We start from the raw sequence: 27,670 nt of genomic DNA, 5'->3' as shown, positions 1-27,670 counted from the left end.
GCCGTCCACACAATGTGCGGCTGTGGCGAAAAGGGCGAACAGAATGCTAGGAATGATTAAGAAGAGGATCACGAACAGGTCGGCGAAGGTTATCATGCCACTATACCGGGCCATGGTGCATCCTCACCTGGAGTACTGCGTCCAGCACTGGTTGCCATACATGAAAAAGGACACGGTACTACTCGAAAGGGTCCAGAGAATAGTGACTAAGATGGTTAAGGGGTTGGAGGAGCTGCCGTACAGTGACAGGTTAGAGAAACTGGGCCTCTTCTCCCTCAAACAGAGGAGATTGAGAGGGGACATGATCAAAACATACAAGATACTGAAGGGGATAGACTTAGTAGATAAGGACAGGTTGTTCACCCTCTCCAAGGTAGGGAGAATGCGGAGGCACTCTTTAAAGTTGAAAGGGAATAGATTCCGTACAAACGTAAGGAAGTTCTTCTTCACCCAGAGAGTGGTGGAAACTGGAACGCTCTCCCGGAGGCTATCATAGGGGAAAACACCCTCCAGGAATTCAAGACAAAGTTAGACAAGTTCCTACTGAACAAGGACGTACGCTGGTAAGACTAGTCTCAGTTAGGGCACTGGTCTTTGACCAAAAGGGCCGCCGCATGAGCGGACTTCTGGACGCGATGGACCATTAGTCTGACCCAGCAGCGGCATCTCTTATATTCTTATGTTTTTATGAGAAATGTCTTGATCTGCAGTGCAAAGGGGATGCAGCAGACTACAACCACTGAGAGCTATAAAGCAGCAGAATTCCTCATAGTAGCAAACTCAGTCTGATCGGTCGTGCTACACCCTGAGGCAGCAGATTTGTATAACGCTAGCCACTGTCGGTGTACCCATCAGCTGAAGATAAGTTGAATAATTTTTCATCTATCTTTTGAGTTTTCTACAGCACAGCACAGAGTTTTCTCAATTTTGATGAAGGATATTTGCCGATGAGGTGACCGCTCAACCACCTTTAATAAACCACTTTTTGTGGAGGTGGGAGGGCCCTTTTCTGAGGCTTTTTCCTTCCATTCAACTTGTGGAGCCTATGCTGTTCTGGCATCACACAATTTGACATTATGCATTAATCTATGTGAAAGTGTTACATAAGAACATAAGAATTTGCGCTGCTGGGTCAGACCAGTGGGTCCATCCTGCCCAGCAGTCCGCTCACGCGGTGGCCCTCAGGTCAAAGACCAGTGCTCTAAATGAGTCCAGCCTCACCTGCGTATGTTCCAGTTTAGCAGGAACTTGTCCAACGTTGTCTTGAAACCCTGGAGGGTGTTTTCCCCTATTAGACTCTGGAAGAGCATTCCAGTTTTCTACCACTCTCTGGGTGAAGAAGAATTTCCTTACATTTGTACGGAATCTATTCCCTTTCAACTTTATAGAGTGCCCTCCTGTTCTCCCTACCTCGGAGAGGGTGAATAGTCTGTTTTTATCTACTAAGTCTATTCCCTTCAGTATTTTGAATGTTTCGATCAAGTCCCCTCTCAATCTCCTCTTTTCAAGGGAGAAGAGGCCCAGTTTCTCCAATCTCTCACTGTACGGCAATTCCTCCAGCCCCTTAACCATTTTAGTCGCTCTTCTCTGGACCTTTTTGAGTAGTACCATGTCCTTCTTTGTGTATGGTAACCAGTGCTGGACGCAGTACTCCAGGTGAGGGCGCACCATGGCTCGGTACAGCGGCATGATAACCCTCTCTGATCTGTTTGTGATCCCCTTCTTAATCATTCCTAGCATTCTGTTCGCCCTATTTATTATCATTGATTTTTCACTGTATCTGAGTCATTTTGACTTGTCTTTTAAGCATGTCACTTCCTCCTTTCTGTCATGGGTTTTTTAGAGAGGCAGATAGTTGCAGAAAAAAGGTGATGGGAGCTGTTCCAGAGGTCTCCAAGGGCTTTGCATTGAAGAATGCTGCTCTGTGCAATTTTTATTGAGCAAATTTTTAAATGTCTATAGCTAGTTAACCAAGGAATAGTTTTATCAGAACAAAAATTACTTCATGCAGAGTGGTTAAATTAAAATGTCTAGTGTGACTACATTTAGCCATTCCAAATTCATAAGATGTTGTCCGAAACAGATATCAATATCATCTTAGTGCCATGGTACCCTCTAATTCCTAATTGCTGAGAATCTAATAACTCTCGTGACTATATCAAGTCTATGAGTTGACAAGTAATGCCTTTCTATAAATAAGGAAGTTTGAGACTATAGTTTGGAAAAACACCTGAGTTTAGTTATGATTGCTTCAGTTGGTCACAGAACCTACCCTCCTCCAATGACACGGAACCTACCCTCCTCCTAATTTGCCACTCAAAACCCCCATATTCTTCAATACTATAATCAACCATAATGGAAAAGGATTATCTATACTTGAAGATGGGCACATTTTCCGTTATCCAGCCTCCATCTGTTTCATCTCCACCATTTCAATTGATTTCTTTCCTTTCCTTCCCTTCTCCATTTCCCCTCTACCAACTCCTATCTTTCATCTACCTAATCTTATCTCCTTCCCCATCTCTAACCTATTCTGTTCCTTTCCTCCTTCTCCACTTTCTAATTCCTAATAGATAAATGCCACTTTGTTTTGTAAGTGTCCTGTCATTCCCTCACACAGGGGGTAATTCTTTAATAGTATTCCTTTATAGTATACTGTATAGATGCACATTCAGTAATGGAAACAGGCAGTGTGTGTGCGCCTAAGTTCCAGTGATATGCATATAATATGTGGAGCAGAATTTTTAATATGAAATTTAAGCCCAATTTTGGATGTTTTGGGAAAACATAAAAAAATACAGTAGTGAAAATGACCATTTTCAAACCAGAAAAACATTTCATCTTTTTGCTTTGAAAATGGCCACTTACTTGATGTGTTTGTCTTCAGTGTGTCTTTTCGAACCATTAAAAAAAACCCCAAAAAACAAATGAAAAATGCACAAAAAACAGTATGTTTAGCAGACTGGCTATACAGACATCCCAACAGAGCGGACACCCTAGGGAACATTTCAATGAACGTCACATAAAAAGTTTTAGGTATACATCTTTTCATAACCCCCTTATAGAATGTGGTGAGCCCTCCAAAACTCAAAACCTACTGTAATCAACTGTACTTCACCCCAATAACCTTTATACCTGCAAGTGTCGCCTATATGTCAGTAAAGTAAGTTTTGGGTGGGTTTTGGAGGGCTCACACTTTCCACCACAAGTGTACTAGTAAATGTGAGCCTGGGTCCCCTTTTTGGCAGTTCACTGCACCAACCATTAGGCTACTCCAGAGACCTACTTGCTACTCTAACAGAACTGGCCATAACATTTGTAGCTGTCATACAAGCATGTACTATGTTTCCCCAAATATAAGACCTACCCTGAAAATAAGCCCTAGAATGATTTTCGGGGTAGGTCTTAATATAAGCCCTACCCCAAAAATAAGCCCTTAGTCACCAGCAACAGTGCTTCCCCCCTCCCCCCCTGCTGACCCTTCCATCTCTTTCTCCCATCTGAACCCCGACCGCGAGACCGAAATACCTGGGAACAAACAGCAGCACAGTGGTCATCTGGTCAATTTGGCAATTTTTTTGGTACTTATTCATTACTGAAACAAATATAGCTTCAAATATCCAAGTTTTGCACTGGACATTTTCTGAAATGTTCCATTATTGCAGAAAAACACCCAAAACATAAGTCCACCCTAATTCCCCCCTTCGGATTTAGATGCACTGCAGGCAAACAGCATAGAAAATGTTCTAAAAATATATATATTTCAAGAATGGCAATTTGGATATTTTAGCAGACCAAACATCCAAGTGCCACTTTATGCCATTTTTGGACGTTCTTCTCATTTGAAAACAAGCCACAAAATAAATTATAAGTCATGCAGATAAATGTGTGTCCCACCCAGAGTCCACCCAGAGTCCACCCATATGCATGCTTGCCTGTAAAATGCATGCTATCGCAGATGTCCTCATGTCCTAATATTCCAAACAATTACACCTGTAACCAGCAAATAAATGTAAGTGCCTATGCTAATGTACCCCTTAAAATCAGCATAATGTCTCTCCCATTTTATCAGTCCAACCACACACTCCTTGAAAACCCTCCAGACACAACTGACTATAGATCACTTGGTCATGGTTCCAAAGTCATGATTCTATGATTATCAACAGACCAAATTTACTCTTGTACACTAGTTCTATACATCCCTATGTTTTTCTGCTATACACTCTAGTCTTAATCATATGTGAACCAAGTCGAGCTCCATTGGGAGATGACCTGGTATATATACCGAAGTTTAGAATAGATTAGATTCCTTATTAAGGGCATAGTACATAGTTCTCCAAAAATCCTCCCTTCTCCCCCAAATGTCCACATTTTCCTATTCTTGCTATCCACTGGGAGTCCAAAAAACCCAATATCAATACTGAAATGCTTTCTCTCTGTTCCCATCTTCTTCTTAATTTTCCACAATCTCCTCCTATGTCATCTATTTCTATAACCATACTATTGAAATTACTCTTTGAAGCCCACTAGTCTAACCATCAACATTTTATGCTTATAGATTATCATGGCATTCATCTCTTCTATTCTGCTATTCAAGGTCTCTTATCCAGGGGAGGCCTTGAATAGTACCATAGAGGGGATATAGTTTAAGTGGTTAATGGCTGAAATATCCTTGCATTTGGAAGCTTCTAATATTTTGTCTAACGCTGAACCCTAAATATGCACACTTCATAACCATGAAGAATCATAGAAAGCCACCTGTGGGAAGGAAAGTGTAGATTACTAAGGAGAAACAATGAGCAATTGTATGCAGTGGGCTGGATTGTGATTCTCAATGATGAAGATGACAAAGATTCAAGGTAGGACTGTGGCAACTGACCATGACAGAGACGTGAAGGATTCTTAGTTCTTCCTCTGTTGACTCACTTTGTGGCTCTTCTGTAGATTCCAGACCTGGTAGATTAGGAACACCATCTTGATGGTGTATGTGAAAAAGTAGTGTCCCATTCTCCAACCACTGCTGCCGCCAACGTACAAGTGGGATATCGTCTGTGTTGCCTAAAATTTCTGTTGATTTAAAAAAGAAAAACAGCATGAATAAGAATTTGCACTTATTATAGTGAAAGAATGGAGATGTATGTGTGTAGATATGGATGGATGTTGGTTTTTTACCCTCTGTAAATGGGATGGAGTGGGGGGGAGGGAGTTTCATTTCAAGAATTTTGCCTTTTAATATCCTAAGCTTTGTGTTAATAGTGTTATCAATAATTTGTTTAATATGTTTTTCCTGCTTTATTGTATGTTACTATATAAAATTTCAATACAATTTTGGAACTGAAAAAAAAAAAGAATTTGCATTGAGACCCCACTCAAAAATAAGGGTCTCATTCAAATGGAGCAATGTAAAAGCGAGGCTCAATGTAATCCATTGCCATAAAGTAGAGAAAGGTTAATATTCAAACTGATTTTACACAGTTAAGTATTAAGTTAATTGCAAAAATTGTTTGGGATGAAATTTTGAAAGATAAAGGAATATCTATGGTAATCTAATCTGAAATTTCTGAGTCGCACTATGCCTAACTAGGTTCAAGGCGACTTACGATGCTATTTAAATGGATACAATTTAATACAACAAGCTTTTAGTAGTACATGACAATACAGATATGAGTGGAGTAATATAATAGGAGAGTTAATACTGTTTGAAAGAGATGCTAAGAGTAGAGATCACTACTGTGTAATTTCTAAAGAGACACAATCTAGCACTAACCAAGGATGCCAAAGAAGGTATATTCATTGAAGCTATCAATCTTGGAGAATGTTTAAGTGTGTACTATGTTATATGGGACAAATCTAGACATGGGCCTCGATGCTGGCTCATAGAGTCTGCCTGGCTGCCAGTGTATTCACTACAGAATGCTGAATTTATATAAGGGTTTTCTCTCAGTTGCACCAGTTTCACCATTTCCACTACTCCATTTCCACCTGCGTGCATCACTTTTCGTTGCTCTTACCACAACCCACTATGCTAAGGGTATGTTCAAACTTTTAGCCATACAAGCTGGATCATTTATAGGTGAATACAAGTCTTCTCTGTCCTTAGCCAAAAACTGCAAGGATCTATCACAAATCATACGCAAACCCAAAGAGCAGATCAGTCCAAATAATCAGAAGTCCGATTTATTAATATCAATGACCTGACGTGGCCACATTTCACCCACCATAAAGAAATAAAAAATACCAATAAAAACACAATCATAACATACATAAATAGTTAAATAAATAAATATGTAATTAAAATAATGATAAAACTTATTGAATCATGCAATAAGAATACTCTCATACATGAGACCACCACATAGTAAAAAGATGTGCTCAAAACAAATAAATAATAAAATATTAGTTATATAAGTGTGGAACATGCTATGGTGGCATGCATATGCAATTATCATATTGAACGTGTGTGGTAGACTTAGGCGTTGTTAGGCGTCCATGTTAGGTGCTGGTAAATTAGGCCTAATATAAATATAAACCTGTCCTAATATACCAGTGCCTACCTCCAGAATGCCTAGCAACACCTAAGTACGCCTAGGACTGCTAAGCGGGATTCTATAAGTGGCGCCTAGCAGTTGATTGACAACTAGGCACCATTTATAGAATCCAACCCTTAAGGCCATATTCTGTAATTGGGCTTCTAAAAAGATAGGTGCCTATTTCATGTCAATCACACTTAGACACCCATTACAGAATTATGCTTAGTGGCACCTAACTTAAAACTTAGGCACCTGTAACATAAGCCAGGGTTTTAAAGGACTACATTATAGACACCTAAGTCCTTCAGAGAAGCGTGCCTAGAAGCACCTAAATCTTTCTCTACCCCTCAACATGCTTATTTTGGTGTTAGGCGCCATTAGGCACCATGCGATAGGTGCCTATCTTTTATAGAATCTCACTTGACAAGATAGGTGCTTATCTCCTAATTAATTTTTATTCAATTATCAGCTTATTAAAGCTTATAATTTAAGCCAATTTACGAATTAAGTTTGGTGTCTATCTTTAGGCACTATTTATAGAAGCTGGGCCTTAGTGTCTAGAGCTGCACATAAGTTTAAGCCCTGCCCAAGCTCTGCCTAAGGTCTGTCCATGCCTATACCCCCCTTGCAATTACATGCTATATAAAGCGGTATTTAAAGAATAATGCTTAGGTAGAATTTTGGCGGTTATGCGCCTATATCCACATGTAAGCATGTATGCATGCTTCTGAAAGATACATACGGTTCTCTGCAGTATTGAACATGCCCCCAAATACTCCAGAGATTGTGTCGGCACCAAGTGACTCTCTCGGAAATTAACTATCCATCCCATGTTCTGTAACACATGGACCACTGTGGACATTGCTTTCTTTCCCTCCGCTAGGGATGGGGCTCTGATTAGCCAATTGTCCAAATATGGGTGCACTTGTAACCCCACTTTGTTGAGATGTGCAGCTACTCCAACCACTATTAATTGTTCCGTCTTCGAAAAGCCTTCATTATGAGAATACAAGGAAAAGTGTGTTCTCCTGTGTAGGGCCTATGGAGTGGAACAAATTATCTATATATTTCCAACAGTCGAAAGACCTAAAGGATTTTTTTTTTTTTAAACTTATATTTTATTAATGCAATCCAACCCAAAGCTTACAAACAGCAATCAGGTACCCTGTGGGTTCTGCAGCGCATCTGGAAATCATAGTCCAAATATAAGACAAGCCTCCCAACCCCAACCCCCAACCCCCAACCCCCCAAACAAAGGAACAACACCAATGGAGTCCAGCACTAGAATCAAAATGTCCCAATCAGGAATAGGAATAACGGCTTCGTCAGTCTTGAAATTTCCTCCATAATCTTTGGAAGGCGCCTGTCCAATACCACATATAGTCTGTCAGACGATACATCTCATACCAACCTATGGTTGGGGCCTTAAACACCCTGGGCCAATCAGAGCCTCAGGCCCCTCCCTATATGCATCAGGAAGGGTCCTAGGGATCTGAGGGGCCTTAAACACCCTGGGCCAAACAGAGCCTCAGGCCCTTCCCCGGTGCATCCCAAGATGCAGCAGGGAGGGGAATACCAAGTTTAGATGATGCAGCAGCAGCAGCTGCAATGAGGATGTCTGTCTCCATCCTGCTGGCTCATCTGTTCAGGTAAGGGGAGGGGTACAGCAGAGATAGGGGAGGGGGGTAACTACTAGCAACTACTAGTAACTACTCCTGCTGCGGGGTGGTCAGGTCGGGCAGGAATTTAAAAAAATTATCTTTTTATTTGCAGCAGGACAGAGTGGGCATCTCTCCTGTTGCTGGGGGAGAGAACATTTGGGTCAGGTTGGGAAGGAATTTTTTTTTTTAGTGCAGCAGGAGAGAGCGGGCATCTCTCCTGCTGCCGGGGGTGGGGGGGTCACAGCCAGGATGTTAGGGAAGGGGTGTTGTGATGCAGTGGAGAGAATGGTCAACTCTCCCACTGTATCACAACACAGGGGCAGTGGGAGAGTGTGTTTGTTTTTTACGAGGTTTTTCTGCACATGTACCCATCAGTGATGGGCATATGCAAATGTAGGAAACCTTCGATGCTGTCCGGCGATCTTATTTGCATGCACGATTTTTTAAGAATGTCTCGGGTTTTTAGATTCGGTGTCAAAATGGCTGCCTTCGCAGACCATTGCTTTTTAATGTGGATTTTTGAAAATCCTGGCTTCGGACTCGGAGACAAATCGCTCAAGGATATGCCTTCTCAAAAAAAAAAAAATGTTTTAAGCATTATCTTAATTCTAAAAAAAAAAAATTCTCATCTAATATCCTTTGGAAGATTGTTCCTTAAAATAGGGGCCAAAAGAAAAACACGTGAGTGCCTTATAGACTCATAATGAGCCTTTGCGGAAGAAGGACTAACTAAATGATTAGAGTCAAGGGACCTAAGAGCCCTATGAAGTGTGTATGGAATAATCAAATTTGCTAGGTAAGCAGGTTGTCTTAAATGAAAGGATTGTGTCACAGAAAAAGAGAATAATTTGCCTGGCTTAATATTACTAGCAAGCTGTTACTTAAAGTTTAAAATAGATGTTTGTCTCAGTTGCTACATTGCGTAGGTTGGGGCCAAGAGGCACTAAAGTCAGCGATCGTAGCTAAACCAGATTTTGACTGCTTTAGCGACAATCGCATTTGCCAACTTGATGCACAAAACAGTTCACCGCGTGTTTTTCCACTCCATCGCCCATTTTCTAGTCTGACCATGCAAATTAGCTAAAACCCCAAGCAAACTAGCCAAGCGATTGATGCACTAACATTGCTTGGCTATGCACAAAAAAGAAAAAAAAGAAAAACAGGTGATTTAGCGATCCCAAAAAAGCGACTGGTCAAGATTAGTCGCTTACCTGTCTAACCATAGTTCAGCCCTTTCTTTTTTTTAATGGGCACAGATGCTGTGTATGCTCCACACACGCACAATATCTGCCCCATAGAAAAAAAAGAAAAATGCACGCACCCCACCGATGATGGCCATTCCCAACATCCCCCTGATGATCTGGCATTGACACCGGAAACCCCCCCCCACACACACACACAGCAGCATAAACAGCAGGAGGGATGCTCACTCATTCCTGCCATGCCAACCCCCCACCCATGTGAGGAAAAAATGGCAGAAGGGATGTCCACTCCCACCTGCCATCATGACCCCCCCCTGCACAAGAAAGAAAGGCAAGAGGGATGCCAACTCCTTTCTTCCAACGTAGGTCCCCGCCCTCCCGCCAAGAAGCAGCCCACCCCTGAACCATCCCCTACCCTCCCTTCTTCCCCCGTTGACAAAAAAAGGGCAGGAGAGAAGCCCACTGCCTCCTGCTACCAGATGCTCCCCCACATCCCAAACCCACCCAGTACCTTTTTCACAAGCTGGGAGCAGGAGGGATGTGGTTCCACTTGCTCCAGAGGCCTGCCAGTCCACAACGGTTGGCCTTCCCCTCCCTGGTGCATCATGTGTCTCAGCGTGAATCATTGCATGCAAAATTTTTAGTGAATTAATAGCTCTTTTAGAATCGGCCAAAAATTGCATCAGAGTGGACCCACGCGGTCTTATCGATCCTGTTTAGTGCGTCTGGTCTTGGGTAATGGAGGGTCCCAGTGACAGAACAGAGGAAGTGCCATGTTTACTGACCTAAGACTTAAATACTAGAACAGGGAACAATTCACTGTTATACAATGGCCAATACACAGAAACAGATGATGATTTCAGATGTTTCCCCATAAATTGCTAACCTATTGTTTCACTACAAGTTTGTTTTTGATTTGTAATCGCATGATTTACTGTAATTCCCAGTTTTATTTTATCTACTTATGTACACCGCTTAGAAATGGGATAAGCAGGTTAACAAATTATAATAAACTTGAAACTTGATGATTAACTAAAACAGTTATAGATTTGCTAATGTTAGGGAAAATTACTAATGAAGTAATATTGACAAGAAATCACATGACCAATGAACAAAGTATGGCAAAAATGCAGTCGTATGCAATTTATGATTGGGTGTTATTTAAGTAATTTTATTGTTATTGGAAAATGTATTAACTTACGTATGAATAATAATAAAGGAAATATCATAAAATTAATAAAATGACCTGCAGCCTATGGCTCAGAGAGATTCTTGAAGTGGGCATTGCCAGTTTGAGCAAGCTTGCGAGATCTCCCATGAAGGCTCATTTTCAAAGCAAATAGACTTACAAAGTTTCATATGTTACTATGGAACTTCAATTTGTGGCTGGCTGTTATTTCTTGGCCTTCTGAGATGGAAGAAAAGGGCTGAGTAGGTGATCTGTCCATTCAAGTATTCAGCGCAAACACCATGATGCCCCATGCATGTTGGTCATATGTCTGTCATTATTTAATAATATTTAAAGGCACCTATCCTGTTAGGATATGCTGTTTACTAGATAAATGTTGGCTAGTGGAATATTAAACAGAACGTGCCTGTTTTGGCACTATTTGGACAGTATTGAGGCAGGCCAGGGGAGGAACTTGGGCAAAGCCAGAGGTTATCCAGTTTGCTATCTGGTTAGAGGTCCAAATATTGCAATTACCATAGTACGACCAGTCAGTGCTGATTCCCAGATATTTAGTGCTAGCTGCTATCTGGATAGCTGTGCTGAATATCTGGGGCTTTTTTTTTTTTTTAACAAATACAAATAACCTCCCAATCTAAAGCAGTTTACAAAAAGATTAACTAGTTATTTCCAGGAAGTATAGTAATGAATTTGCCATTTAAAAACTACAATTAATATCCAAAACATTTCTTAAATATAGTAAATGTTTTCAACTTTTTACATAACAGAATCCTTATCTCCAAAAAGATACAGCAACACTAGAAAAGGTTCAAAGAAGAGCAACCAAGATGATAAAGAGGATGGAATTCCTCTCATACGAGGAAAGACTAAAGAGGTTAGGGCTCTTCAGCTTGGAAAAGAGACGGTTGAAGGGCGATATGATCAAAGTCTACAATATCTTAAGCGGTGTAGAATGCGTATAAGTGGATTGATTTTTTTTTTTACTGCATTAAGATTTACAAAGACTAGGGGACACTTAATGAAGTTACAGAGTAATACATTTAAAACCAATAGGGGGAAATAGTTTTTCCCTCAGAGAATAGGTAAGCTTTGGAATGCGCTGCCAAAGGATGTGGTAGCTGGTTTTAAAAAAAGGTTTGGACAAGTTCCTGGAGGAAAAGTCCATAAACTGCTGTTGAGACAGACATGGGAGAAGCCACTGCTTGCCCTGGATCGGCGGCATGGCATGCTGCTACTATATGGGTTTTTGCCAAGTTTGGCCTCCATGAAGACAGGATACTGGTCTAGATGGACCATTGTTCTGATCCAGTAAGGCTATTCTTATGTTCTTAATTTAGTTTGAAACTTAATCTTACTCAGTAATGTATTCCATACTAAGCAACCTGGTAAGTAAAGGATTGGTCCAAATTTCCTTAAGATCTTAGATAGTACAGTTTCCATTGGACCTCGAGTTGTGTGAGATGATTCAGAAATACTAATATGTGGGCAATATATTTGCAGGTTGGCACTATAATATTTTAAGAACTAGGCAACTAGATTTAAATATATGGAAAGATGACTCCTAATGGTAGTACCTTAAGCTGCAGCCAGATGGGTGGAAGAAGGACTGGAGTAATGAGAGGCTGGGGAGAGTCAAGTGGAGAATTCCAAAGGATATATGTGGGTGTGACTTTGGATCAGAAAGGAACCTAATGGGTTTTGCTGTTTGGGGGCATTAGGGGGATTGGAAGCTATATAATCGGGATGATTATGAAATAGAATCATAGGAATAGAATGAGTGACTTGATATTTAGCTTGCAATGCTTGGCAGTGCAGTTTGATAAATGGGGGGGGCTAAGTTAGGAGCTTAGATTGGCTAGGTGAGCCGATCTGGATGCCTAAATTCAGGTGCTGTTTATAGAATCTGTAGTACCTGAAGACTGGAGGGTGGCCAATGTTACACTGATTTTTAAAAAGGGTTCCACAGGAGATCCTGGAAATTACAGACCAGTAAGCCTGACTTCAGTGCTGGGCAAAATGGTGGAAACAATTATAAAAAATAAAATTTTAGAATATGTAGACAAACATGATTTAATGAGACAGAGTCAGCATGGGTTCAGCTGAGGGAAATCTTGCCTCACCAATTTGCTTGACTTCTTTGAAGGTGTAAATTAACATTTGGATAAAGGTGATCTGGTTGATATAGTTTATCTAGATTTTCAGAAAGCTTTTGATAATGTTCCTCATGAGAGGCTCCTGCAAAAATTAAATAGTCATGGGATAGGTGGCAAAGTTCAGTTGTGGATTAGGAATTGATTATCGGATAGAAAACAGAGGTAAGGTGAAATGGTCATTTTTTTCAATGGAGGAGAGTAAACTGTGGAGTGCCACAGGGGTCTGTACTGGGACTGATGCTATTTAACTTATTTATAAAGAATCTGGAAATTGGAATGAGTGTGATGATGAAATTTGTGGATGACACTAAACTGTTCAAAGTTGTTAAAACGTATGCAGATTGTGAAAAATTACAGGCAGACCTTAGGAATTTGGAAGTGGCAGAAGAAATTTAATGTGAACAAATGCAAAGTGATGCACATAGGGAAGAATAACCTGAATCACAGTTACCAGATGCTAGGGCCACCTTAGAAGTTAGTATCCAAGAAAAGGATCTGGGTATCATTGTAGACATTACGATGAAACATTCCACCCAATGTCTGGCAGCAGCCAAAAACAAACAGGATGCTAGGAAATATTTTAAAAGGGATGGCTAACAAGACTAAGAATATTATAATACCCCTGTAACGCTCCATGATGCAACCACATCTGGAGTATTGCATTCAATTCTTGTCTCCTTATCTCAAGAAAGATATAGCGGCACTAGAAAAGGTTCAAAGAAGAGTGACCAAGATGATAAAGGGGATGGAACTCCTCTCGTATGAGGAAAGACTGAAAAGCTTAGGGCTCTTCAGCTTGGAAAAGAGATGGCTGAAGGGTGATATGATTGAAGTCTACAAAATTCTGAGTGGAATAGAATGGGTACAAGTGAATTGATTTTTCACTCTGTCAAAACTTACAAAGACTAGGGGACACGTGATGAAGTTACAGGGAAATACTTTTAAAACCAATAGGAGGAAATATTTTTTTTACTCAGAGAATAGTTAAGCTCTAGAACGCATTGCCAGAAGTTGTGATAAGAGCGGATAGCGTTTGGCCAATTTCCTTGAGAAAAAGTCCATAGTCTGTTATTGAGAAAGACATGGGGGAAGCCACTGCTTACCCTGGATCGGTAGAATGGAATGTTGCTACTCCTTGGGTTTTGGCCAGGTACTAGAGACCTGGATTGAACACTGTGAGAACAGGCTACTGGGCCATTGGTAAGGCTATTCTTATGTTCTTATGCATTAACAAGCTAGCACACGATTATCGCTAGCTGGTTAACCTAGCACTGGAACTATGGCAAATTGTAACCTGTAAACTATATACTATCGTATATTGGTATTAGATCCCTAGTATGTGTCAAATTAGGATAAATCCAGCGCAAATTGTAACCTGCTAATTGTATATTATGTATGTTTAACCCGTAACCCACTCTGAGCTCTTTGGGGAAAATGGGATAGATAACAAATTAAATAAATAAATAAACACTTCCTTGCCCATTCTCCAGCCATGACATGCCCCCTGGAAAAAATATTGAAAAATAAATAAGAAACATGTGGTTTAGCAAGTCCAAACAGGCAAAATATCACTACATAAGGCATTTTGTGGTAGCTTGTTTTTCACAAGCTAAACCCCGCTTTTACAAATTGTAGCATGGTTTACTGCAATGGTAACAAATCTAACGCTCATAGAATTCCTGTGGGCATCAGAGCTGTTACCACCATGGCCGGAGCTAAAAAACGCACTATGGTTTTGTAAAAGGGGGTGTAAGTACACTTCAGGGCTTAACACCATTTTGTAAAAGTATGTTGATTTGGACTGCTTTGTTCTATGCATCTTTCTTCAATATGGTACTTTAATTTATACCATTTTAACATTGACCAAGATGGAGAGGCACCGATGTTTTTCTTGTATTTTACATATTTCAGAGCTAAAAAAAACAATGGAGAACTGAAGATTAATACTCAGGTTGCAAGCGATATCTTTGAATTGGTCTAATAAAAAAAAAAAAATACCACCCACCTCTTGGTTGTTACTGCATCTGGATATGTAGAAGAAAAACCAAAGATCGCAAACATCCTATTTTTTTTTTTTTCAAAAAGGCCATTATAAAGTTGGATATACTTTTCTCAGGAAAAGCAGTAAAACAGTGTGAAAATAAGAAGGACGAGTCTTTCAGGGTTCAAAGTTGGAAAGATATTGATGACAGACCAAGTCCCTCATGAATTCTTTAAGATGTTAAGTGTGTTCCATTAACACCAGTATTAACTTTATCTGATAGCCTTGTATAAATAGTCTGCATATGTCAGGGGTTAATAGTTGTATGGTGCCAGTAATGACTTGTGTGGTTTTACCTTGATGTCCCATATCTGCCTGGAAGAAGTGTTAAACTTGCTACCACACCAATAATAGCAGCTGCTGATGGATGTTGGAACCATCTGTGATATATAGCCAAGAGAGATTAGAAGCACAAAGGAAAGAAACAACCTGATAGTGAAGGAAAAATACAAATAGAAAGAACAGAGACAAAAACTAGGGCTAGGGCAACAAGAAAAGAACAGCTTGAAAAAGGAGAAAGTAGAATAAACGAAAAAGAGAAATGAAGAATGAAAAAGTTGAAAGAAAATAAAGAAGAAAATGTGACTGCCAATGGTAAGAAAGAAGGCAGGATGATAGAAAAGACATTACAGAATGAAATGAAAAGAAAGGATGTGAGTGAGAATTAAGTAGCTTCTCTGAAAATGAAAGATGTGCAGAAATTCTTATAAATAATGAGAGTTAAAAGAAGGATAAAAAATGAATACGATGAGACAAAAATCTCACAGAGAGAGAGAAGCTATCAGAAGGAAAGAAAAAATATATGAAAAGAAGAGCAGGTAAAGTTTTTTTTGTTGGGTTTTTTTTTCTAAATCTTTATTAATTTATAAATATTAACAGTGCAATACACAGGTATAAGAACATATAACAAAGTCAAGAAAACCACATTCAACTTACAGATATTCAAAATCAATCATTTTATCCCACCCATTGATTAATCACCACGTATATACTCTTTCAATAATCTACACTTATTTAAAATAATAGAATAACACAATCCCACCTCCTTCCCTCCCTCCCGCCCTGGATGTGCAAGGAGATGGCACAGAATTAAAGACAAAAAAACAACTACAGAGAAGTAATATAAGATGTCAACGGGCCCCAAATCAGTTTAAATATGTTACTATGCCCCAGCATTTCAGCATTCATTTTTTCATACCTATAACTAAAGCATAGGTTCGCCCACCAAAAAGGAAAATTCAGGCGATCGTAATTTTTCCAATTACGGGTTATCATCTGCATGGCTATCCCTGTCGTGATTAGGAAAATACGGCATTTATATCGGTCCATGGGGGCTTATATGTAATAATGTTCCACATACGACTGCTTCATAAGTCAATGGAATTGATGACTCAAGTATAACATTAATCTGTCCCCTTATCAACTTCCAAAAGTTAAGTATCAAAGGACAATAGAACAACAGATGATCCAGCATCCCAATGTCTATATGACAGTGCCAGCATCTATTAAGATTTAGAACTGTCTAACTTTTGTAACCTAACAGGTAAAGTTCTTTTAATATCAGTCATTGAGTTAGTATTCGTGCTTTGGTGTTCCTAAAAACACCCACTTCCATTTTCTTCATATTTTCCAAAGGACATAGAGTCCTCTGAAAAGAAACCAGGGGTCAAGGGTCCCACGCTGAAAATATCCCAGCCAGATGGAAGGAAGCTCCAATCCAGATGTCTAGTCTTTTTCAGCGTCCCTGCTGTGGATGGATGCTCAGCTGGTGACATAGTGATTTGGAGCAGCACCTCCTTAACATCCCAGATCATTATCACAGTAATCGCTGAAGGACGAAAAGACAATCATCCCAGGCATAGGCTGAAAACCAACAGACTTCATCAATCAACCAATGGGTCAGACTCTGAGATAACTTGTACATTCCACTTAACAAGGAGAATGCTTGTTTTTTAAGCAATAAGGCTTGACAAGCAGTATTGAGAATTCTTTCACAGATTAAATGTCACGGCCTGCTATTGCTACCGTTTAACATTTCTATAGTGTTACTAGGTATAGGCAGCACTATATAGATACACCTAAGAGGCTGTCCCTGCTTGAAACCTATTAAAAAAAAAAAACACAGGAAAAGCATATGGGGGAGAGAGTGGCACAGGGGTCAAACTGAGGTTGTGGGTTCAAAACCTCTCTGCTTCCTGTGACCATAAGCAAATCACCTAATCCCCCCATTACTCCAGGTACATTAGATAGATTGTGAGCCCAACAGGGAAAAATGCTTGAGTGCATGTAAACTGTTCTGAGCTCCCTTGGGAAAACAGTATGGAAAACTGAATAAACAAATATGCACTCTTCTTAGACAGTCATTCCACAATCCACATCAAGTGGTCCAGAGCTCCCCACTCAACTACCTCAGAAAATGATTAAATTTGTTCAGGGGATATGTTGGGACCTCTAATAAAGAAAAATTGGGATTGATTTTCATTTGTTTTAATCCATATCATTTTGCATTAGAATGCGCTATAATTTGATAATGCAAAAGGACACTATTTAATATGCATTAAACAAATCAGTGAACTACAGAAATGAAAGAAAATAATATAAAAATGTTCAACCATAGAGAAAATTTTTTTAAAAAACAGCCAACATTGTTTTAAAAAATCTGTTCATTTTAAAAAGTCTGTTCATTTTTCCCAGGTCTGACTCCAGCACATCTATCCCCTCCACCTCTCCATCACCCAGGGACAGTCCACAGGTTGTCACACCAATAGTACATAGTGCTTCAAAAGGAAGCATGCTATGTACTGTCAGTCATATTCTAGTCTGGCCAATTCAGCTGAGTTCCTCTAGTGGTTTTCACCTGCAGCAGGAATTTACCACCTACGAGCAGAATTTGCTACACATGAGAGCCGTATGAGCCGTGCTACTACCAGTGTCAGACTCGGGTGCCAGTACCATACCATTTGATCTGCCAGCAGGAAAACTCTAACGATGAGGGGGAAATTGCAGGCACTGATGTTGAGGGTTGCTGACTCAGTCCGTTACTTTGGGGCCCATCCTGAAGGCATTCAGTTTATTTATTAGACACCTTTGAGGAACAATGCCAAACGCTTTACTAAAATCTAAATACACCACATCTACTGTAGCACACTCCCTCTGTCCAATTCTCTGGTCACCCCTTTGAAGTTGCTCTGCAAAGCAAGGGCTTTCCTGGGTTTGAACCAAGGAGCTCTAAAACCAAAAGTGAGAATCATATGACCTAGACCAGGGGTGTCCAAAATGCGGCCCCGTGAAGTATTTGTGCGGCCCCAGTCGAGGGCGATGTAGTGTTTTCCTCTGCTGCCCCCGGGTATTTACCGTCTTGCCGGCTCCCTTCTCTGTCTTGCTGAAGCGTTTGTGCGGCCCCAGAAACATTTTTGTTGGCCAATGCGGCCCAGGGAAGCCAAAAGGTTGGACACCCCTGGCCTAGACCAAGGGGCCGCTGCTGAAGAATATGCAAAAATAAAATATATGTGGGATTTTTTTTTTTCTTTTCTTCTTCTTTTTATTAATGTATGTAGTAGATCTGTCCTGTCTAAAGAATATGAAGCTCATAATCAAAACTTTGAGACATCCAAAAACCAGCCTAAGTCGGCACTTGGACGTCATAATAGCAGTTACAGTTATTTTTATTTGATAAACTGCAATTATTAACAGAAAATGTTAAACCAAAGTGGTTTACAATAATAACGGGGATAAAATTTAAAAAGTAAAAACTGACAGGGTAATAAAACCAGGCAAGGAAACAAACAGGACAGAAATAGGTTAACAAGGAAGGCAAGGTTTACCATATGTTGAGGGAAAAGACATAAAGGAAAGCAACAAAAGATAAAGGGAATGGAAGAAGAAGGAGAAAAAGCATTTGTATTAACCATAGGAAGACTTCGTCTATAAAAGAGGTGTTACAAATGCCTTTGTGAAATAATAAGGGACTCATAATCGAAACAGAAAAACATCTAAAAACCGGCCTAAATTGTCACTTGGACGATCAGTAACAAAAAACGTCCAAGTGCCGATAATCGAACAGGGTTTTAGACGTATTTAAAAACGACTTAGGCCTTCACAGTGCTGCTGAACAACCAGAGTTAAAAGGGGTGTTTTAGGAGGAGAGATGAGGGTGGGATTTGGGCAGGACGTGGGTCATCATAGACTTAGTCGTGCTGCATGTATAACCGAAGGTTTTACAACACTGCCTAGACGGATCTTGGACGTTGTGACTTAGGCCATCTAAAACCAGGTCTATGTCCACAAAAGGTATCCAAAGTGACCAGATAAGCACTGCAGACACATAGTACAGACCCACACATACAGCCCCAGTGATCACTGACCCCACCCCCACCCACACTCCCATAAAAAAAAAATTGTAACAACAACTTTACATATCTGCTACCAGAACATCAGCACCTGGCATAGGAAAGCCTAGTAGAGCTGCACAGAAGTGGCTTAAGTGGTCTTGGGGGTGGGTTAGTGAACCATGGAGAGGAGGACCCAGGCCCATAAGCCACTCTAATCACTACATTCACGGAGAAACATGTGCACCCGCCCCCCCCCAAAAAAACCCCCTTCTGTACTGTCATATAAGTGGCTCCTGCAGCTATAAGGGCTATTAGGGTGTTAGATAGGTGGGTCTAATAGATTCTGGGGGTGTTTTGGGGGGCTCATCATGACCCAAAAGGGAGCTATTATGAGATGTTTATGTGGCACCCTTTTTGTGAAGTTCACAGCAGTGCCCTGTAAGGTGCCCCACTACTCTGTTGCCATGTCTGGGTATCCAGTCCCTTACTTTTCTGGCCCCTCCCATGTCCAAAAGGTCTTTTTCTAGGCGTTTTTGACTTGGATGAATTTTTGGATAAAAATGGGGTATAAAGATGGACGACTTAGCAGTCTGGACGATCAGACGGCTGGAAGTACAATTGGACTATTATCTGGGGAAAAAAAATATGTTGAACGTATTTTTTGAAAATGGACTTTTTCCCGTGTCTGACTTTGGATGACTTGTGAGTTAGGCCAAAACGGACTTAGACGTTTCTTTTGATTATACCCTCCACGCTTTTAACTGGATTGGCCTCCGCGTGTGTGGGTCACCGGACTGGATGGACCAAAGGTCTGATTCGGTGGAGGCATTTCTTATGTTCTTATGTACTTAAAATACTGAAGAGATTTTTCAGACCTCAAGTATAACTGTAGGGAGTTCCACAAAATAGGATTCATAACAGAGAAACTAGAACAGGGGTAGGCAACTCTGGTCCTCGAGGGCCGGAATCCAATCGGGTTTTCAGGATTTCCCCAATGAATATGAATGAGATCTATTTGCATGCACTGTTTCAATGCATACTCATTGGGGAAATCCTGAAAACTCAATTGGATTCTGGCCCTCGAGGACTGGAGTTGACCATGTCTGAACTAAAATCTCGATTAATATCATGAAATATCTGCTGAAAAGACAGCCCAGATAACAGGTGTTAGTGGGAGGGACAGAGGTTCCTACTGCAGAAATAGGGGGTCAGAAAACAGAGCAGAAATGAAGGAAGCCCAGAGGACTGAATCTGTAAGCTAAGGACATTGTACTTGAATGGCATTCTGTATGCTATCGGATTTGAGCAAAGGAGTGATGTGATCATATTTTGAGTGGCTATAAAGAAAACAGAGAGTAGTGTTTTGTACAAGTTGAAAATGATGAAGCTGGCATTGGGGAAGTCCAACTAAGAGAGAATTACAGTAATCGAGCTTGGAAGTGACCCTGGAGTGCAAAAGAGTCTGAAGAAAGGCGCAGTTTAGGAGTGACCGAATAGAATGAAGCTGACGAAGTCTGAAGAATGAAGAAGAGACAACAGTAGAAATGTGTGAGTGGAATGACAATGAGTTATCTATGGTAACTCTAAGAATCTTAATAGCTAGCGAGTAGGATAGGGGAAGACTATTCAGAGTAAAGCATGGAAGTTTCAATGAGCATTTGTGGGTAGAAAAAAGTCATTGTTCAAGCTGAAATAGTGTGGGGGTTCTCTGTGGAGGGGGATGAGGGATCGGTGCCTGGGAGGGAGGGAGAGAGAAATCTCCCTGCCAGTTCAGCTGATCCTGGCAGGGGGAATCTCTGAAACTAGCTTAGCTGATGGGAATTCCCCTACCGTGATCAGGCAAGGTAGTCAGGTACATCTAGAAAACTTGCTTTTGTGCAATTTTCATGTGGATGTTTTTATTTTTGAAAATGGCCAAAAAAGAGAGACGTCTCAGTGCCATAACGTATGCTTAGGTCATTTTCGAAAATAAAAGATAGACATTTAGCTTTGAAAATGGACATTTTTTGTACTGGTTTTATGGACATCTTGCCCAAAATGTCCAACCTCAGACTTAGATGTCCTATGGAAAATGCCCCTCTACGATGTTCTATTCCCATTTTAATTATTTTATTATATTTTAAAGTAAACTGTATAAATCCATACCAGCTTGGCAGTAAACTTTGATAAACTGCAAACTGCCATATTTCAGCCACCCACCGTGGCTCTACAGCCTCATGGTCAACAAAGTTAGAGGGCATGAAAATTTCCCTCATATATTTCCCTGAAAATTTCCCTGAAAATATGGGCTGTTTGTAGCCCACAAGCACTGAACTAAGAGCTCCTTTTACTAAGCTGCGCTAGCAGTTTTAGTGCGTGCTTAGCGTGCACTGAAATGCCGCACGTGCTAGACGCTAATGCCTCCATTGAGCTGGCATTAGTTTTTGGCACGTAGCGCGGGGTTAGCGCACGCGGCAATGTAGTGCGCACTAAAAACGCTAGCACACCTTAGTAAAAGGGGAGAGTGTGGTGCAGTGGTTAAAGCTACAGCCTCAGCACCCTGGGGTTATGGGTTCAAACCCACACTGCTCCTTGTGACCCTGGGCAAGTCACTTAATCCCCCCATTGCCCCAGGTACATTAGCTAGATTGTGAGCCCACCGGGACAGACAGGGAAAAATGCTTGAGTACCTGAATAAATTCATGTAAACCGTTCTGAGCTCTCCTGGGAGAATGGTATAGAAAATTGAATAAATAAATAAAAGGAGCCCTAAGGCATGCCTGTCTTATGCTATATTGTAAGCTGTTTAGGATTGCCAATTTGTGTCATATAAGTGCTTGTTGACTAAATAAATAACATTTTTTTTTAATTTATTTTAAAATATTTATACACCTTCCTAGTTCAAGGAAGCAATAAAAACAGATAAAACCAGCTAATACAATGAATACTCATAGGAATCTAAATACTTCGTCCTTCTTATAAGAATGCCTTCTTGAAAAGATGAGCTGTCACCTGAAAAATACATATCAACACATCCTCTTCAAAATGTAGCTCAAGAGGGCAGAGGGCAACAAAGCCACTTAGAGATAAGCGGGGGTAACGCCATGCAGAGCTTTACATACAATCTAATCATTACAGTTTAAATTGAAAACTAATCTAATTCCCAGAAATGCATGAAAGGCACAATTCAGATTTTTTTTTTTTTATGCAGCTCTGTAGAATAGATTTATGATGTAAATGAAGACTTATGGCTCCACAGCCCCTGAAAGGGCCGGTTCCTATTCAGCTAGAAGCCCAGTAAGCAGAAGGAAGTTACTGAACCAAAAATGTTTAAATTTAGCTGCCAGAAAGACTGGAATTCATCCATCAGAATGCCTAATAGCTTTTCAAGTAGGTAAAGGTCATCTATCTAGTTGATGTAGTAAGAACAAGTGCTTTCAAATTGAATCATAAGTACATGAGCCCAAAACAAAAAAAAAAAAAAAGAAATTAACACAGCAGGTATCACCTTGGAAATGTAAAACTTCAGTTCCACAGGCTGCCTTCCCTTCCCTTCCATGTCTTCAGTTGCTGTTGCAGACTTATGTTTCTCAATAACCTTCAAAATTTCTGTGAAACACACTAAATAATCATCAAATTTGGCTAAAACACAAGAGAAAATATCCAACTGGATATACAGGAGAAATACTTAAGGATCTCAAGCGCTCACAGCTAGAGGCCCGATGTATGTCACAAGCCAATAACCAAGAAGTGAGCTATCATTGGTCCTGTATATTCTCCTATTTTCTCAATTTTATCAAAAACTGCTTTTATTTATTTATTTTTCCTTAATTATTATTTTCTTCTTTTCCAAACTGTATTTAATTTTAAAACTTGATTCTATATTATGCCCATCTTATTTGCTCATTTGCATATTTATTTCTAAATGTTATTGATGTGCTGATTTTTTCATCTCTCACAAAGTGCTTTCTCATTCAACCTATATGAATTATGAAGTACTTAGCTTCATGGCATGACGATGGAAGATCTCCGTTTCGCTCATAGTAAAAGAGCTTCGTCAGGAACGGCACCAGTATTCAAACTGTTTATGCCAGTAAGTTATAAATTTTAGATTTTAACCATGGGGAGACTGCATAGTATCAGCCACTTTAGCCGTCGTCGTCGTCTTATGTTTGGCAAGAGTGGTAATTGTCATGGGGCTCATAATCAAAAAAACTACAATGTCCCCGAAAATGCCTAAATTGGCATTTGGATGTCCTGATTGCTGGAACATCCAAGTGCTAATAAAACTGCTTTCCTGGACGCCTGTTGCACGTTGGTTGCATTAGTATTGTATGTTGCATTGTGTGCATTCATATGCAATACTGTAAACTGCCTAGAATTTTAAAGATTGAGGCATAAAAGAATTTTTAAACATTAGCTCCCTGACACTGAGCCCTCAGCAGTGAGCATTTGCTTTAAATACTGGCTGCTGCAGCAAAAAAAAATCTACGTATTCAGCAAGCACTATCTAGATAGTGGGTGTTGTTCAATATCCGGACGGAAGGGTGAGCTGGCAGCACTATCTGGATAGCAGCAATTGTATTTTGAATGGCTGTTTGATGTCCTAAGTTATTCAGATGGTTATTCGGATAGTGACGCTATTTAATCATTCCCCCAGTAATTCATTCCCTTATTTGCCCTATCTCAGTGTCTGTCAAACTGTGTGCAACAACACAGTGGTGTGCCCCGAAGAGATTCCAGGTGTTCTACGACAGATTCCAGAAATGTACTTTATTTTTAAAAGTTCTCTTAATAAGTATACACTAGAATAGATGACATGTGCGTCTGTATGCAAGAGTCTGTCAATGTTATGAGCATCTGTGTGCATAAGGATACAGGCGCCCAGACAAGCATCATTCTTTGACGTGATAGGTCCTTGAAAACTAACGGCAAGTAATTTTAGTTTATTTTTTTATGCAGTAGTCATCCTAACTTGAGCAACAAAGCAATCAAGGCTTTGTTACCATTTGGATCTTCTTATCTTTGCAAACTTGGACTTTCAGCTCTGACAGCAATTAAATCGAAAAAAAAGAGAATGACTGCAGAGGGTGGATGATGAAATGCGCGTTTGCTTGTCCAACTACTGAGCCACATTTGAGTTAATTTGCACTAAAAAAAACACAACGCATCTATCGCATTGTTTAGCAATTCTATTCCATCTCCTTTTGCTTCACCCATACACAGCTTAAAGAACTTTAAATAAATAACTCTCAAATTTAATTTTTTTTGTTGGTTTTGCAATTGTATAATTTCAATTAAAATGTGGCACGAAAAACATTTGTTCTATTTTGTGGCCAGAGCTAAAAGGTTTGAGAGACACTGCCCTATATGTCTTTCTTGAATACTTTGTATTGTCTGTCAAGCAGGGATGGTCTCTAATGTGTTTCTATACGGTGATCGGTTATCAGGCACTTCCAAATTCTTTCCGATAGCAACAAAATTCACTTTGTCCCAGAATAAGACATCTATAGACCTCAGTGGTGTCGCTGCTTAGCATACCAATTCAGCATGCAGACTTATTACACCACAATCATCATCCATCAATAGACTTAACTTTCTTCATATTTTCAAACCATAGTAATACTTTTTAAGTTAAGGGATTAGTTTGTATTCATCTTATTAAATCCTGTAGATATCAACGGATAGGGGATCTCTCTCTGACTTGGAGGGGCATAATAAAAATAAAATGTCTGTTTGATTTGGACATAGGGCGCTAGTTGCCTAAAGTAAACAGTGGCAAAATGTCCATTCTCAAAGCACATCTAAATTTTTATTTATTTATTTATTTTTCAAAAATTGTCTATCTGTACTTCCAGGCGTTTGATCGTCCAGACTGACACTACGTCTATCTTTAGACCACATTCTCAACCAAAAATTTGTTCAAGTCCCAAACATGCAGAACAAGACCTTTTGGATGTGGGAGGGGCCAGCATTGTGATGGACTGGCCACCCAGACATGGCAAAAGTGCAGAGGGGCACAAAAAGGGTACCACATAGACATCTTACCAGAACCCCCCCAGAACCCACTATATCCATCTGTCTAGAACCCCAATAGCCCTTATGGCTGCAGGTAGCACCTATATGGCAGTACAGTAGGGTTTGGGGAGTTTTTGGAGGGCTCACATTTTCCTCCATGAATGTAGTGATTAGAGTGGCTTATGGTCCTGGGTCCTTCTCTCTATGGTCTACTAGCCCACCCCCCAGGCTACTTAAGCCACCTCTGTGCAGCTCTACTAGGCTTTCCTATGCCAGGTGCTGATGTTCCGGAGGAAGGTATGCATGTTTTTCTGAACTTTGTGGGAGTTCGATGAGGTCATTGAACATGGGTAGAGTGTGTGTGGGATCTTTGCTTTGTCTCTGCAGTGGTTATCTGGTCACTTTCAATTCCTTTTGAGCACTTATGCCTGTCTTTACATTGTCTAACTCACAATGTAATAGTTTTGCCTAGGCAGTCTTGTCAAACATTCGATTATACCTGCATGACGACTAAGTCTAGGTCAGCCCACATCCCGCCCATATCCTACCCTAACCATTCCTCCAAAAATGCCCCTTTCAGCTCTGGGTGCACAGCAGGATTCAGAGGCCAAAATATCCCTGGATAAGTGCAAAAAGCTGTTTCGATTACACAAGGCATCAGCCATCTGAATTTGATCTCACACAACACCCATTTACGTATTGACTTTTTTTCTCTCCTCCACTCCTCTAACTCCACATATTATAGATTTCAAAATGCATTTGCTCACTATATCTGATTATGCAGCAATTTAAATTATACTTGATTTTATCCCATTCATAAAAACTGAATTTCATTAATTCTATCTTGCTTAATAAGAAGGTTTTATCTCTGCAATCCAAAATGCATTTAAATATTATTTTTCTCATAATAAAGTGGAAGACAATTCAACTATCACTTGGTGAGATGTAGAAGTGTTATTATCAGTTATTATATTAAATGCAAAGACAGCAGGGAGTTACTTTAGATTCTCTGGACTCTGACATTAAGTATCTTGAACATCAATATGCATCTACATCTAAATACTCTACATATCATTCTCTGAATGATCTAAGAAGAAAATATAATTCCATTTGTTCAAAGTTTGCTTCTCAACAAAAGCTAATATTGGAACACGTTATTATGCTGAACACAATAAAGCAGACATATTGCTTGCCAATTAACTGACGGGTAAATGTAAAAAACATAGATTCATCTCTTCGAAAAATTCAGATGGCACTGTATTTACAAAAGATTCAGATATCACAAATATATTTACTAAATTTTTAATAAATCATTATATTCCTCTGAAACTACTGCCTCTATTGCTGATATGGATGCATTTATTTCCAAAGTGAAACTTCCCACACTTAATGTCAATCAGGTTAAAAATCTAGAGTCTCCCATTACGATTTCAGAAATCTTTGCAGCTATTAAATAATCCCTTCTAAACAAAGCTCTTGGTATGGATGGCTTCTCAGCAGAATTCTATAAATCTTTTGTTGTAGACCTGGCCCCTTTATTACAGATGCTTTTTAATAATATAATACAAGATCAATATGTTTCAGATACTTTTGTAGAAGCTAAAATAGTAGTTAAACCTAAACCAAGTAGAGATACAACAACTGCGGACAATTATAGGCCTATATCTTTGATTAATTTAGTTAGTAAAATATATGCTAAAATCATAGTTCTCAGCCTGAATGTTATTCTTCCATACCTTATTTATGGTGGGCTCATACTTTCCACCATAAATGTAGTGGTTAGAGTGGCTTATGGTCCTCCTCTATATGGCTCATTAGCCTATCCACCCGGCTACTTAAGATACCTGTGTGATGCTCCACTAAACTTTCCCATATCAGATGCTGTTGTTCTACAGACAGGTATGTACTGTTTTATTCATATTAGGGGAGGGGGGGCTGAGTCCAACAAAACCCGCCATAGCCGCTTCCTTTCACTCATGGGGATCTCTACTATGAGAACTTAGTGATCCTAGCCATGTGAAGGTGAAAATACCTAACAAGATCATAGCTTAGCAGATCACTAAGCTATCATATCAGATTTGAGGAAGAAAGACATTAGTGGAAGCTGCTGTGGCTTAATGGGTAAAAGCCATGTTCCCATCTTCCAGAGGTCATAGGTTCAAATCCCAGCACATATTTTAATTGTGGCATTCTACCTTGCAGGTGCACCTTGATGATCTCACAATGAGGTCAGCATTGTGCAGCTGCACATCTCCATTTGCAATGAAGTAGAAGCCATGCTAAGGTCTGTATCTGTTTTTTCTGTTTTTAAACTTTTGCAAATGAAGTTATATATGCAATCTATATTTTTTTCATGTGCTTTCTTTGCTTTCAAGAATGAGCTGATTGGAGCACTGTTTAGTCAGAAAAAAAGGGTAGCATTTTAGCAAGAAACATAAAGCTGTGTTTTTCATGTGCTGTGCTTCTGTTAATGGATCTTTCCTCTAATTAGCAAATAGCATTGCTGTTTGTCCACAAAAATAGAAGGTTTTGCATGTGCCCTATTTTGATGTACCCTATTTTGAGC

General features: G+C 39.9%; 1 protein-coding gene across 1 annotated transcript in view; it reads right to left on the bottom strand.

Moving 5' to 3' along the window:
* The window catches only part of ASTN1 (astrotactin 1), a 463,118-nt gene that overhangs the window by 364,557 nt on the left and 70,891 nt on the right, over positions 1 to 27,670 (bottom strand). Inside the window, exon 2 of the mRNA XM_033915539.1 lies at positions 4,880 to 5,067. Within this exon, the coding sequence (XP_033771430.1) occupies positions 4,880 to 5,067 (188 nt within the window). The remainder of the gene's footprint in view (positions 1 to 4,879; positions 5,068 to 27,670) is intronic.

This window comes from Geotrypetes seraphini, chromosome 12, assembly GCF_902459505.1.
Source record: "Geotrypetes seraphini chromosome 12, aGeoSer1.1, whole genome shotgun sequence".
In the NCBI taxonomy this organism is placed as follows: domain Eukaryota; kingdom Metazoa; phylum Chordata; class Amphibia; order Gymnophiona; family Dermophiidae; genus Geotrypetes; species Geotrypetes seraphini.
The sequence above is the reverse complement of the archived record's forward strand: the minus strand, read 5'-3'. Positions and strand labels throughout refer to the sequence as shown.